Genomic DNA, 13,974 nt, shown 5'->3' on the forward strand with positions numbered 1-13,974 from the left:
TAATTATCAAATTTATTAAAATTTTATAGTAAATGTTATTTTTTATCTAATTTTATTTTTCTCATGTTTTATCGATTTTTCATTTAAATTTTTGCAATTTAAATAAATATCAACAATTTATTAATTTTCTAAAACTGATAAACTAGCATCATCTCCTGCCCAATTGTCATTTCTCGATAATTCAGAGTTCTACAGTTTGTAAAATATCTACGATAGATATTTTGAACAGCAGAAGTTACTGTTCGTTTATTTAATTCATTATTTCACCGTACGAGGTCTCAGAATTTTCAAGATTTTATTTAACCTTGTTCCGAATGCTGCAAACCGGCTTATTGAGAAAAAATATAAAAACATTTTTTGTACAATATTTCATGGAAAATACTGAGAAATTGTACAAATTACATAGAGACATAATAACTTAACGAAAGAGAAGTAAGTTAATAAATTTAACAGATAAATATGAATATAATAAATTGTTGAAAGGATATTAAAAGGTATATTTAAGTACTGTATGATTACGGTACACGTGTGTCAAGCATATATGTCTCACAAAAAGAAACAGTATTTAAAGAAAAGAAAATCTGATGGCTGAGATAATATTGAATACAATAATAAATCAAAACAAATATGAGAATGAAGAAACAGAAAGTTACTGTAAGAATAACGGGCGAAATCATATAACAGAATCACAAATAACCAATGAGAATTTATGTACAGAGATAGAAAACTTACATAGTATACCTAACAAGACAGATAATTCGCAAAATTTACTATCTGCAAATTATAAAACTGACGTTACTGGCAGTCCTCATAAGAATACATTTTTGTTTAGACAAAAAGATCTAGTAAAAAGTCCGCTGTTCAAAAATTTAGTACTTAACAAGTCTGATAAGTATACACAATCTATAAATACGACTGAATTGAATACATATTTAGTCAGAAAACGAACAATTAGTGCAAGTAGTGATTATGATTTATTCAAATCAGAATTAGATGATATAGAAAATTTTGGTAACAATTTTAGTAATATTGAAAACATCAGCTTGTTGCATGATTTAGATTCTATAGTAAAGTTTGAGGATAGCAAAGTGTCGAGTATTTTATTATCTTCAATGTTGAATGTCAATGCTATACAAGAAACTGATGACAGCATGTTAGAAGCTACTAAAGATCCTGTGACAGATCCTCTTTCCATTAGTGATCATGAAGAGAAAGACACTAATAAAATTATGGATCCAGATACAAAGATTAATAAAAAAAGTACACTCAAGATGGAATTCAAACCTGAATTAAAAAGAAGATCTAGTCGTTTGATCAATAAATATCCTTTTAAGAAACAAAAATGTGATTTGAATACAGAAGAGAAACATCTTTTTACAGAATTGGAAAGTATCAATAAATGTGAAAATTTGCCATTAATTCTCATCAAGGTTATTGTTACTTTATATTTTGGACACATTTTAATTATGTTATGTATGACTTATTTACTTTGCGTATACTGTTTATTAATTGTTTTATGTTATAGAAGTTGCAGGAACTAAATATAAAACTGATACACAAAGTACCTAGACAACATAAAATAGAGCTCAGTGGATCTCATGCACCATCAAGAAAAGAAAAAATATTATTCCAGAAATATGGACCAATTCGGAATGGTACATATACACCTGCAGAGGACAAAATTATCATGGAAAATTGGAAAACATTTTGCAGAGTATGTTTTAAATATTCCACTAGAACTGAAATTAATGCCTGATTCCACCAATATAGATTTACTTTAATCTGGATTTAACTTCTCTTCATTTCTTTTCTATCTTTCTCTAATTCTTAGAACTAGAAAAGGATGAAGAATAAGTTGAACCAAAATTAAAGTTGATTTATGTTGATGGAATCGGGCATAAACGTTATAAATAATTGAAATCTATTTATGCAATTTTGAACGTTATGATTACTTTAAAAAATAAAAATAGTCTATCAATAGATTCAAATCAGAACAAAATGCATTTGATCTAAAAAAAAAAAAAAAAAATAAAAAACACAAGAGTATTACTTTCAAATGGACTCAAACTTACATCAAATATATTCGAATCTTTTATACATATTTTATTAGAAATTTTATATCTCTTTGGATCGAGATATTTATATAACAATTATATTTTATATGTATATATAAAATAATATATATATATATATATATATATATATAATTTTTTTATAATGTATAAAATTTGAACAAATACAAAAATAAGAATGTAACACAGGATATTTAAAATTCTTCCTTTTTTTATCATCGCATATTTTATAATAAAATATTAAGTAAAATTAAATAATTAATAATCAACGATCATATGCACCAACTCTATTTTTAGAGTACTCTCCATTTTTTTAAATACTTCAAATTATTGGATTTAACTTTTTAAATACATATTGGACTCGATCTTTATACAACGAACAAAATATATACTTTCATTATATTCTAATACATTATGTACATATAGCTCCACGATTGGGATACAAAAAGAACCGAGCCATTTCTTAATTGGAGACATAATGGAAAATATTATATAGATGATGTAAAAGAAAGACGGAAATTCGTTCAGTTCTTAGCAAATGGATTACCTTGGCGGACTCTCTACAGTGTTCATTCTAGATTTAAAACATTGTATTCTAATAAAATTACTCGCCAGCGGTAAGACATAAAGAATCTTAAATCAGTTCTTAGTCATGTTAGTTTTTTTATCTTTTAGATATACTTCGAAAGAGGATAAAAAAATTTTAATGTATATACAGAATAAACATCTTGACAAACGTAATACTAAATACACTGAATTAGCGAAATTATTAAAACGAACAAACCGGTCGATTTTTAAACGATATCAATATCTTAAGAAGTTTAAAGATGAAAGAAGATCGGAAGTTACACGTAAATAGTTTAATATTCTGTTTTACATTGGATATTGAAATATATATTTTAAAATAAATTTCTAGATTTTAGAATATCCATATCTTGATATTATAAAATTTTTTTAATTACAGCATCAGCTAATATTAAATGGACATTACCATTGATCAAAAGGTTCATAAAAACTTTGCTCACTGTTACATTGAGTGAAGATATAAGAGAACTTAAAGGTGCCACACTTCCTAAACCAGTATGGCAGAAAATGGAAACAAAATTAAACATACACGAGAATGTTTTAAAAACGTTTTGGCAACATCAATTGCATCTGCAATTATTCAGTACAGGTCCTATTTATTTAAATGATATTAAGATACAATTAATTGAATAGTAAGTATCATTACATTTTAATTGTAATTATAATACAATTTGTAAAATTTAAAGAGTTTTAATCGCAAATATTGGATCATTACACATACAAATACATAAAATTTACTGTTGCAGCATGTATGAGAAAGGAATATCTAGTACTCGTGAAATCATATGGCCCAATGTTGCACAATATTTTGATGGGGCAACTGCGATATTTCTTTGCAAAACCTTTTTTTATCTTGTTCAAGAATGTAACATGAACGATGTGGATAATTTTGCTGGTATCAAAATATTTGAATTGTGTGTCTAAATATGTGTTGTACATATGTATTATATGAGAATTCATTATATATTACAGATGTTGTGGAATACTTATATCGTACGAAAATCCCTGAAATTCAAAAGGCTCAAACTGATAAGTTTTTACCTAGAATTATATATAAAGATGGAAAAATTTCTTTGTTAAAGGCAAAAAATAACGATACAATTATAATCGAAAATGATCAAGAAAGTAATCATCACGAAACTGATCAAGAAACTGACGATAATACTGATTTTAATACATAGAAGAAATTATTTTTATATTATACAGTAATTGTTATATCTTTTGATACGTTAAACTATAATGTATTATATTTCAGATTATTGTAATAAGAAAAAATGAAAATATATTTAAGCAAATAGATTTATTTAAAAAAAAAAGATTGATACAATGCATCCTTTTTCTCTGCTATAACAATATACAAATAGAAGATACATTTGCTTTAATTTTTTTCTTTCTTTTGATCTCGTCTGTAAGTTTAAACTTTATTTTTCTTTGACTCCTTCTCAAGTACTTTTTCTTTTGCTTTTTGATACAAAGGTACAAGTTTGCCTTCTTTAGCGAGAATCTTCAAAAGTTCCATAATTAGTGGTAAATAATTATGCTTTCTTCGAATATTTTCTATTTGATATCTTTTTGACTTTCTAATTTCTTCTTCTATCAATGCCTGCAAACGTTCTAATTCTTCAGGATCGCAAACATTGGCTTTCTGCCTTTCATACAAAGTTTTTCTATCTGTTACTATAGCCATAAGATTAAAATGAATCTCGCCTTCATTATATCTGTTTATAAAAGTGTTTATATTATACATGTAATATATATATATGTATATATATAAATGATATAAATGATATATAAATGATCATATATATATATATATATATATATATATATATATATATATATATATATATATGATCATTTATTAAGAAAGCTATATTTCACAACTTACTTGTTTATTCGCTTTTGAATTATAGGTTTTGCAGCTTGTACCCATTGTTCCCCTACTGGACATGGACCTAGATCAATTGGTCCATCTTTTAACCCATCTAATTCATATAAACGACCATCGATCGGAACATAACTCACAAAATGAAACACATCGTCGTCTTTAGATGCCTGCTTTGAGTCATATTCAAATAGGGTCTGTCTAAAATTTCAATACAATGAAACTTTCTTTAGTATTATTTAAATAACTTAAATAATAATCAATAATTAAAGCTACCTGACTTTATATAAAAACATTTAATTCATAATTGGATTTAGAATGTTTCTTTATTCTTATTTAATTCTTATTCCTAATTTAATTTTTAATTTTAACTTGGGTTAACTTGAAGCATTAAAAATTATAAAAGAAATATAAGATAAATGATAATTCGTTTTGAGGAACTCATATGACATTAGCATTTTTTATGATTAATATTTAATTAATTAAAAAATATATATTTAATAAATACCTGGAAAAAGAATTATGTACTTCTCTTATAACATCAGAATTGCTAAGAGCAAGTCCACGCATATTTGCGTCAAAGCTTTGACAAAAATTTTTAAATTCCTCTAAATTTGGTCCTAAGGATATGTCAACATGTTTACAATTTAATAAAACACTCAGTATTGCTTGTGTCGCACACGCATTGTTTATTACCTAAATTATATATTATTACTTTAAACAAGAGTCAATAGCATTATTTTATAAAATAAATTAATTGATAAATAAAAGGATCTGTTTTATTTATTCTATATATCAATTATTTCAATATATCTTAATTATATTTTTTATATTTTTATAAATTACAAAATTAATTAATGACATAATAATAATCAACTTTACTTTGTTTTCTTAATTATTAATATATATTCTTAATGTATCTATTTTTTTTTACTTTACATACCTGTTTTGCAAAAAATATTTTGTCCAATCTATTATCTTGCACAATATTTCCTGATAATTCATCGTCTTGAACCCATTTGAATAAAAATATTAAACCATGAATAGGCCTAAGAAAAAAAAAGAAATATATTTACATTTATAATAAATGTAAGTTTAAAAAATGATATCAAATAACATGAAAGTCAATCTATATAGATTAGTATAATTTAATCTATCCAACCAATTTTATCTAAATCAATATATATATTTCATTTTTATTTTTATATATTCTTCTTAGATCATGTATTCAAACTGAACCAAATACATATGATAACATTCTAAAAAATAGCGGAAGATTAAGCAAGCATATAAAAAAAATATCTGAGCTTCCAAATGTCTAATCTTCTAGTATTTTTTTAGATAACATAAAAATTAAGGTGCTTATGTTGTACAAACTAACTTTATGTTGTACAACTAAACTTACTTGAGTTCGTTGAATTGTTCATCATCCAAACTCCATAATTCTTCCACTTGTGCACCTTTGACGCCTACACAAATAAAATAACATATTTATGTCAATAACAATAATATAATGTTCAATTTTACAAGATATGATGATATAACAATTGAAAGCAAGTTTTATAATTTTCTGAATATTTGGTATCGCAATTTACGATCAAACTAAAATGTATTTATATATATATATATATATATATATATATATATATATATGGTGTACATAATACTTCATTATATATTGTGTATATATTATAAAAAGTTTGTATGTGTATGGCTTTCTTTTTTTATATCATGAACTTTATGCATGACAAATGCTTCTCACTAAATCTTTATTCAGCCCAGATAACGTCAAAAATAATACAAACACAATGAAAAAAATTGCAGAAAACTTAGAAATACACATACCGAATTCTTTAATTAATTCTGTAAAAACGCCAGGATCACTTTCAATCAGACACCAATTTCCTGCGGAATCCGCCATATTTTTAATAAGCTATCACAAATGTGTTATATAAAATATCACTAGCCAGGGCCTACAAAAAATTCTGATGAATCATTGCCCTCTCGATGGCAAATTGCACAATAGTTTGGAATGATAAACGTCGTTACCGTTTGATGGAAAAGTCCAGTCAATACAGCGATTATTTTTAATAAATGTAATGACGTTTTAAAATCGTCCAATATCCACTTCCATAAAATAGATTAATTTTAATCTTGTTAAACTTATTTTTTGTTCTTAAAGAAAATAAAGAGTAAATTAAGCTGATATTAAAATTAATAAATATTGAAATAGATTAAAAGGCATCTAGAATTTCAATTGTATCGTAAAATTATTAAAAATAAATTTATAACATGTAAATCAACTTTAATCTTTTTTTTAAAGAAAGTAAATTAAACTTTTTTTTTATTGTCAGGATAAAAAATAAATTAAAACGAATTAAAATTTATCTATATTTGTAAAAATGAAGATAAATATGCAGTATAATGCTCTCTCCGCCAATTTTCCTGTAATTTTGTAAGTTTACATTTTCCTCAGTAAGTTCCTTCTCAGAATATATTGTACACATAAAAATACACAAATTTGGAAAATTAGGAAAATCGAAGAAGAGAGAGTTATACTGCATATTTATCGAACGTATTATCGCAAATAGGACGTTTTCATCAAACGTTCAATATTTCTTTAATTATCATTACAAAAATTATCCACTGTTGATACTTTTATTCAACGCTTAATCAAAACATTTATATTTTCTCGCATAATTTCACTTATTGTTTACAATTACGAATTTGCTCACAAAACTACATGAATATTCATATCATGAGAAACATTTTGCAGCTTCTGTCGTAAAAACAGAGCATTGCTGCGAGAAAAATCACAGTCACGCGCACACAATAATAATATATACGAAATTCGACTCGACACACATTCGGGGGGGGGATAGTGATTGGTTTTGATGCCGCACACCGAATTGCGGAAATAGAAAGCGAAAATTAAGTCATTGGCGGTCGCCGTCGTTTATCTTCTCCTTGTAATAATCCTCTTTGTTTTCATCCCTGTCGATTCAGGTATGTAAGACGTTTACTGTAGATTTCCAACAGTTACACAATTTTTAACCTAATATAAACCTAATATAAACAGCCCTTCAAATTTACACTTTTTAATATCTTGGAGCTATTTCGCTATTTCGCTTTGGAGATTTGTATTTATGAATTTCTATTGGCATTGTATGTCATATTTCTTAATTGCACGATTCTTACATTTCTATTTGAAATAACCTTGGCTGTGTATTAATACGCGTTACAATGTTTTTGTATGGTTTCCGTTATGATTTTTATTATCGCCACGATTAGTATTGTGGCTTCGACGTACTAATATCAATCTATATCATAAACGATCGGACCGCGGACGAATTAGTTCTCCAATACCTGTGTTAATTGTTGTAACAATTATTATGAGTTCTGACATAAAACTTATTGACTGTAATGAACAAATTTGATTATTTGATTAACGACATCATAATCGAGATATAATTTGTGCCAATTGTTGGGGAAGTTTATGGTTTAAATGCGATATTTCAGTTTTAGGCAAGATGTCGGAGCAATTTCTAGGTTGCATGGTTTCAGTGAAGTGTATCGATGATCTTGCCTATCAAGGGAAAATTATTGATTACAATAAAAATAGTTTGACTTTGGCAAAAGCGTTTTGTAATGGCATACCTCATACCTCTTCGATTGTTTTGAGGTAAGTTTGCTAGTTAAAAATTTATTTATTTTTATAGATATGTTCCATTTGCAATGTTAGTATCATTTTAACCTTGTTTAACATTGAATAATAAAAATGAAACGGTTTCATAAATGTCAAATGGAATGTACTTTTGTGAAAAATGAAAAAAATGTTGAAAATGCTATATTCTACTTGAATAAATAGATAAATTTATTGATACATTAACATGTATTATATATTAATTATCTTTGTTATTACAGTGTAAAAGATATACAGAATCTCGAGATTATATCAACCGAAGAAGTGGGTAATGTGAATGATACGCACAGTAAAGTAATTGTAAAAAGACCAATTGCGAAGAGGGCCGGGCGATCTATTTCAGAGTGCGTTCCAAATACGGTGCAAGCAGGAAGTTCTCAAGTGCAGGCAAATTTCAAAAAGCCTGCAGAAACTAACCAGCAGCAAGTGGAACAGACACCCAATGGGAAAATACCTTCAAGTATGTAGTATACATATAATTCACATATTTATCTGACGTGTATGCATTATGTAACAATTTTGTTACAGCCGAGAATAATACGTCTAATAATAAATCTGTCTCAAAAAGATTAACTCATAGACAAAGGGCGTTAGAGAGGGACGAGCATACTTTTGGTACCCCGATTGATCAGTCCTTACAGCAGGACTTTGATTTTGAAAAGAATTTAGCATTGTTCAATAAAGAGGTTGAGCTTTACTGCATTGTTATGATCGCTTAGATAAGAAACTCTTGATATCGCTTTATTATTTTATATTCTTTATGATTAAGGTTCGTTCTTTGCAGGCTGTATGGCAAGAAATTAATTCGTTGAAACCGGATATCGTCAGACAGTCGGAAAATAATCGAGGCACTACAGCTATCTACCGGCCCGATGAAAATATTCTCGTGTCCGAGCCAACAGTACTCAGACAGATTGTGGTGCCTTGTTGTGGTGAAAAAGAATACGTTACAGATAATGGTCTTGTAATTCCCAGCATAACTCTTAGTCTCCATCGGCAGTTAATAGGTGCGGCAGATAGATTGGGAATTAGTTGGGAACGCAGGGTTTGTATTGATATTATTTCTAATTGATATTATTTCTTAACAAAATGAGAAGAGAGAAATAATTTTACATACAATCACAATACAATACACAAATCGATAATAGCATATAGATAATAATAGCAGAGATTGATAAAACACATTTATTTTAATTAAACACATTTACTAATAATAAAATAATTGAAGTTTAAATGGACTTTTTTTCAAAATATAATTAATTTCATACTTTCATTTCATACATAATGATTCTTATATCCAAAATATTCTATTTTATTTTTCTTATTTGATTATATTTTAATACTATCTTTTACTTAATAATTTAATTTTTACTATATTTTCTTCAATAGGTGGAGCTTCTTGGTCGGGCCGGTGCTGAGCTTACTCTTCAGTTATTAGGTGGGAGTCATCGGTTGAATCCAAACAATGCACATCAATGGCCCACTGTGGTTGCGCTATGTGGACCGCATCGTTCTGGTGCTGCGGGTATCAACTGCGCTCGGCAATTATCCAGTCATGGCGTCAAGACGATCGTATTCGTGGAAAATGCGGAAGATGTGTTCCTCTTGCAGGAACTTTCGTTATATAAGCTAACGGAAAACAAGGTAGAGACCAAAGTCAGAAATTTACCATCATTGGTCGATTTGATACTCGTAGCGCTTTGCGATGAGGATTCGCCCAGGATAATCACACCGATAGCAAGGTGGGCAAACAGCAACCGTGCGCCCGTGCTCGCAATCGAACCACCGGCAACAGGTACACCAGGTATCCTCAGTAAATTCAGCCTGTTGGGTGCCCTACCGCTGTCGCACAGTGTCGACAACGGCAGATTGTATTTGTGCAATCTCGCGTTACCGAATAAGGTGTACTCCGATGTCGGCATTACGTACAAATCGCCGTTCGGACCTAAATTCGTAATTCCTTTACATTCCAATAACTCTTAGCAAATTTTTAGAGATCACATCGTGTCTCTTTGAATAGACGCCTTCATTTTATCATGCGCGATTTGTAAACCTCGTATACAGGGAAATATATTTTACTTCCGAGGCCCACTGAGTAATAGAGTTTATATACATATAGTTTGGCGTTTGATATAAACTTTTAGATAAACTTTTAGAAAGAGAAAGAAAAAAAAGAGAACATGATGTATTATACTTTTCGCATTAATTGCATGATATTTGTACATGGATGACACGATGCGTACTGTTTCTGATATTATAATTTAGGGAACTATATTTTAAAATCTTAATTACACATTATGTGCGCTATAAAGAAAAGTAGATTTCGTCTGATGCTGTGACGTCGTTTTATTAATGTCGAACACATAAGATAGAAGCACTATTGCCTCAATTATAAACGACCTCTCCCAAGTAAAAGATATATAGAGATTACTTCTTTAAGGATAGGATTCCATGTATCATAGCACAATTTAGCATTGATGCATATAAATATATTACTTATGTATTTGATACAATTGAGTGAAAGCTACGTTGCCTCACGCACGTATCACTCAAACTACACATTATGCGTGTGTCTATAGTTTATATTAATAAAATTTATATATTAATAAATAAGAAAAAAATACACAAAAAATATATCGCGATGAAATTCTTGTGATTAGAATCACTTACTATTTCGATAAATTTAAATGATAAATACTATATGCATAGAACCATTGTAAAGACGATTATTTGTTTGGCATGGAAAACTTATAGCTGAGAAACTAGCAGTAAGAAAAATAAGTCATGACTTAGACAGGAGAAAAAAAAGCCTTTATATATTTTTAATAATTTGTAACGTACTATTTATCATTAGAAATCCACGCGCAAGACGAACAGTTACTTAGCATTTCTATTTGGCTAATTGACAATTGTTTTATATTTATGCACGTTTACATTATTATTTCATTCGGTAAGCTCCTGTAATTTGTACGTGTACCGAATATCAAACTTATATCAAATTCATCACTTTATATTGTTTTACGTTCATTACTTATGTTCTGATAGTGATTATGAATGTGACATATAGTCATACTGAAGTTAACGCAACGTATATGCAAGATATCTGCAGCATTGTATAAATCATCTACATTAAAAATTTGATTGTGTTCCTTTTTGTACCGATTTTTTTTAACAGTTTATAATCACGTAAGGAATGCTTTTGATTATTATGAGTTTATGGAATGTATCACTTAATCTAAAAGTATACCCAATATAATAATTTCTTGCACTTCCAATATTACATGAAGGTTAGATTAAATAATTCTGCAGTTTGTATTCATTTCCAAATGGACTAAATACTATGCAACGCATGGCAACATTTTAAATGATTTATTTGGAAGTATACATTTGTTATATATAAGTACATATTTAATAATAACAAATAAGTCATATATAATTATTGTAGTTATTATTGTTAATAATTAGTGTTAATTATTAACATTTAAGAATTGAATCCTTAAATTATAAATTATACATTGCTCAAGATAATTATTTTAAATAATTGATAATTATATGTTTGCAAAATAGATGTCTAATTCGATAATTTGCAAAATATATTAAACTTTATTTACCTTTATCAATTAATTATGGAAAATATATAATACATATGTAAAATGTTCATGAATATATAATTTTCTTCTTTTCGTTTTTCATTTTAATAATGTAATAATAAGAAATATTAATTATGAAAATTTAAACATAAATTTAAATATACAATAAAATTTCATAATATGATACGTTCAATTTCTATCAGTGTTAATCTTATATCTGATAATGATCTATATATAATAATAATTTTGAACTAATACATTAATGTCACATACAAAGATGCATAGTCATTAAATTATCCTGTATTAATGATGGATTAAATAAATTATAAAGCATAAGATAATGGAATTATTCTATAATTAAACGAATAAATTCTCCATGAAAGACAAAGAGAAAGAAGGAACTAATAAAAAAATAACAATAATGTAGATATAAAATAGTTTCTATAATTTTACTTGTAACATCGCTCAATCATACAATATTTCTGTAAACATTACAATCTATGGAAATTTATAGCGCCGTCACGTGCTAAAAATATATGATTTTTGTCGCTGTAGTAGAAGACTGCAGAAAACTGCAATTATATAAGTAATGAAATAATAATGACACGAGAATTAAAATTTTTTTGCAGTTATTGTCAATTCTTATAAATGCAGAATATGATTTGTTATAAAAATATCTGGTTACTGAATTTAGGCAACATTTGAAATTGAACTAGCGTATTTGCACTCTCTATTTTATTATTTGTGATTAAATTTCGAGAGTTAATTGAACAATGTAGAACACGAGGAACTGTATGCTCTATGTAATTAAAACTATATTATCCATACACAATATATTTTCATCTCTGGAAAATTTTTTAATAACTTTTTTTTTAGATATATATATATAAATTCTGTACGAATATATTTCTCACGTAAGCTAATAATTTTAGATGCATCCCGAAAATGATAATCTTTTAAAATACTAAGTAATTATTCTTTTTGTGATATATGCATATTAATGATATATTTCTCTAATATTCTAGAATATGTTTGTAATATGATTTTTGTTCGAGTGAAATCATAGGCACATGAAATTCTTATCATTTTTTTGTTTGATTTACCAACCATTAATTATCTTGTAAATTCATGGAATATCGCGTTAGGTATATATGTATATGTGTTATAATGTGTGTGTGGGGGGGGGGTACACATACACATATATACATATACACCTAATATACTGAAAATACATGGATTAACATTCTATTTAATTTCTATGAATCTAATAATATTTTGACGCAATTATAGACACATTATTCTCAAATAATTAAATAGAAATATATATACAATTTCCATGTGCTATTTTTTTTTTATATTTTTCTTATATACTTATATCATAGCACTCGATCACTTCTAATTAAAATATGCTTTAAAGCATTTGTGACTTAAATAAAAAGCAAATTCAAATCACTTAAATATATTCAGCCTCAAGCATATCGTTGTATTTAATTTAAAACAGAGTGCAAATATATGAATATAACTAAACATATATATTAAATGTAGAAATATAATAGATATTATATATAACACAATAATTCAATTCTTAATGCCTAAATTAATTACACCAAGTAAAAATTGAATAAAAGTCTTATTAAATTGATACGAATAACAATGATGAACATTCAATATGTTTAAAACAGATTGGACGGGCAGAGAGTTACATGAAAGAGCGTAATTATGTGTTAAATTCAATGATATAAATATCAACATGGCCTGATTATTCAATGGCAGCGAGCAAATTTTTTTTTTTAAATAGTAAGTATATGAGCAACTAATCCTACAACTAGCTTTAATAGCCTGTGGATAAATAGTCTTTACACCATTTGTATGGAGATTATATGTAATAATCCCGATTAAAACACTTATCAACGCCTATTTTAGAATATATATGTGTATAGAAGGATTCGCTCAACAATTTTGTAATTTGATTTCGTATAATTCAATCAATGTAAGATGGCAAAAGCCAGTTTACTATGTATTGACTCTAAAATCGGCTCGATTGTTAAGGATGATGAATTTTTGGAAGTATAATATATCTTTCTCTATTTTCGAGATAACAAGTTATGATTTCATATTTTTTAAACGACAATAACAAGG

General features: G+C 27.3%; 3 protein-coding genes across 4 annotated transcripts; 2 read left to right on the forward strand and 1 right to left on the reverse strand.

The window, feature by feature from the left end:
- The first annotated feature begins 255 nt into the window (after positions 1-255).
- On the forward strand, positions 256-3,938 carry LOC105425722 (uncharacterized). The gene is made up of 7 exons (XM_089081221.1): positions 256-1,430; positions 1,526-1,714; positions 2,499-2,689; positions 2,748-2,923; positions 3,037-3,289; positions 3,404-3,552; positions 3,630-3,938. The coding sequence occupies exons 1-7, from the start codon at positions 585-587 to the stop codon at positions 3,836-3,838; spliced, it is 2,013 nt and encodes a 670-aa protein (XP_088937347.1). The 5' UTR covers positions 256-584; the 3' UTR covers positions 3,839-3,938.
- Positions 3,939-6,533, reverse strand: Uch-L5 (ubiquitin carboxy-terminal hydrolase L5). The gene is made up of 6 exons (XM_011636604.3): positions 6,388-6,533; positions 5,948-6,011; positions 5,486-5,591; positions 5,051-5,238; positions 4,546-4,743; positions 3,939-4,375 (listed from the first exon to the last, which is right to left on the reverse strand). Exons 1-6 carry the CDS (start codon positions 6,461-6,463, stop codon positions 4,072-4,074), a joined length of 936 nt encoding a protein of 311 aa, XP_011634906.2. The 5' UTR covers positions 6,464-6,533; the 3' UTR covers positions 3,939-4,071.
- An 811-nt stretch (positions 6,534-7,344) lies between these two features.
- On the forward strand, positions 7,345-11,681 carry Edc3 (enhancer of mRNA-decapping protein 3). Of its 2 annotated transcripts, none has more exons than XM_089081230.1 (6): positions 7,345-7,548; positions 8,062-8,224; positions 8,467-8,705; positions 8,774-8,931; positions 9,030-9,290; positions 9,635-11,681. In XM_089081230.1, the coding sequence occupies exons 2-6, from the start codon at positions 8,073-8,075 to the stop codon at positions 10,226-10,228; spliced, it is 1,404 nt and encodes a 467-aa protein (XP_088937356.1). In that variant the 5' UTR covers positions 7,345-7,548; positions 8,062-8,072; the 3' UTR covers positions 10,229-11,681. The 2 variants fall into 2 exon arrangements, with proteins under 2 accessions (XP_088937356.1, XP_011634905.3); XM_011636603.3 differs by lacking the exon at positions 7,345-7,548 and adding an exon at positions 7,813-7,962.
- The last annotated feature ends 2,293 nt before the right edge of the window (positions 11,682-13,974 follow it).

This window comes from Pogonomyrmex barbatus, unplaced genomic scaffold (genome assembly GCF_055798465.1).
Source record: "Pogonomyrmex barbatus isolate J1 unplaced genomic scaffold, ASM5579846v1 scaffold4, whole genome shotgun sequence".
NCBI classification, from domain to species: Eukaryota; Metazoa; Arthropoda; class Insecta; order Hymenoptera; family Formicidae; genus Pogonomyrmex; species Pogonomyrmex barbatus.

What these genes read in the sequence shown, in the direction of transcription:
- LOC105425722 (XM_089081221.1), top strand. Translation starts at nt 585, where the DNA reads ATGGCTGAGATAATATTGAATACAATAATAAATCAAAACAAATATGAG. An exon ending in ATTGGAAAACATTTTGCAGA is followed by an intron (nt 1,715 to 2,498) that starts GTATGTTTTAAA and finishes ATGTACATATAG; the next exon opens with CTCCACGATTGGGATACAAA. An exon ending in AATAAAATTACTCGCCAGCG is followed by an intron (nt 2,690 to 2,747) that starts GTAAGACATAAA and finishes TTTATCTTTTAG; the next exon opens with ATATACTTCGAAAGAGGATA.
- Uch-L5 (XM_011636604.3), bottom strand. Translation starts at nt 6,463, where the DNA reads ATGGCGGATTCCGCAGGAAATTGGTGTCTGATTGAAAGTGATCCTGGC. An exon ending in GAACAATTCAACGAACTCAA is followed by an intron (nt 5,592 to 5,947) that starts GTAAGTTTAGTT and finishes TTTTTTTCTTAG; the next exon opens with GCCTATTCATGGTTTAATAT. An exon ending in AAATATTTTTTGCAAAACAG is followed by an intron (nt 5,239 to 5,485) that starts GTATGTAAAGTA and finishes TATATAATTTAG; the next exon opens with GTAATAAACAATGCGTGTGC.
- Edc3 (XM_011636603.3), top strand. Translation starts at nt 7,935, where the DNA reads ATGAGTTCTGACATAAAACTTATTGACT. An exon ending in TGACATAAAACTTATTGACT is followed by an intron (nt 7,963 to 8,061) that starts GTAATGAACAAA and finishes GCGATATTTCAG; the next exon opens with TTTTAGGCAAGATGTCGGAG. An exon ending in ACCTCTTCGATTGTTTTGAG is followed by an intron (nt 8,225 to 8,466) that starts GTAAGTTTGCTA and finishes TTGTTATTACAG; the next exon opens with TGTAAAAGATATACAGAATC.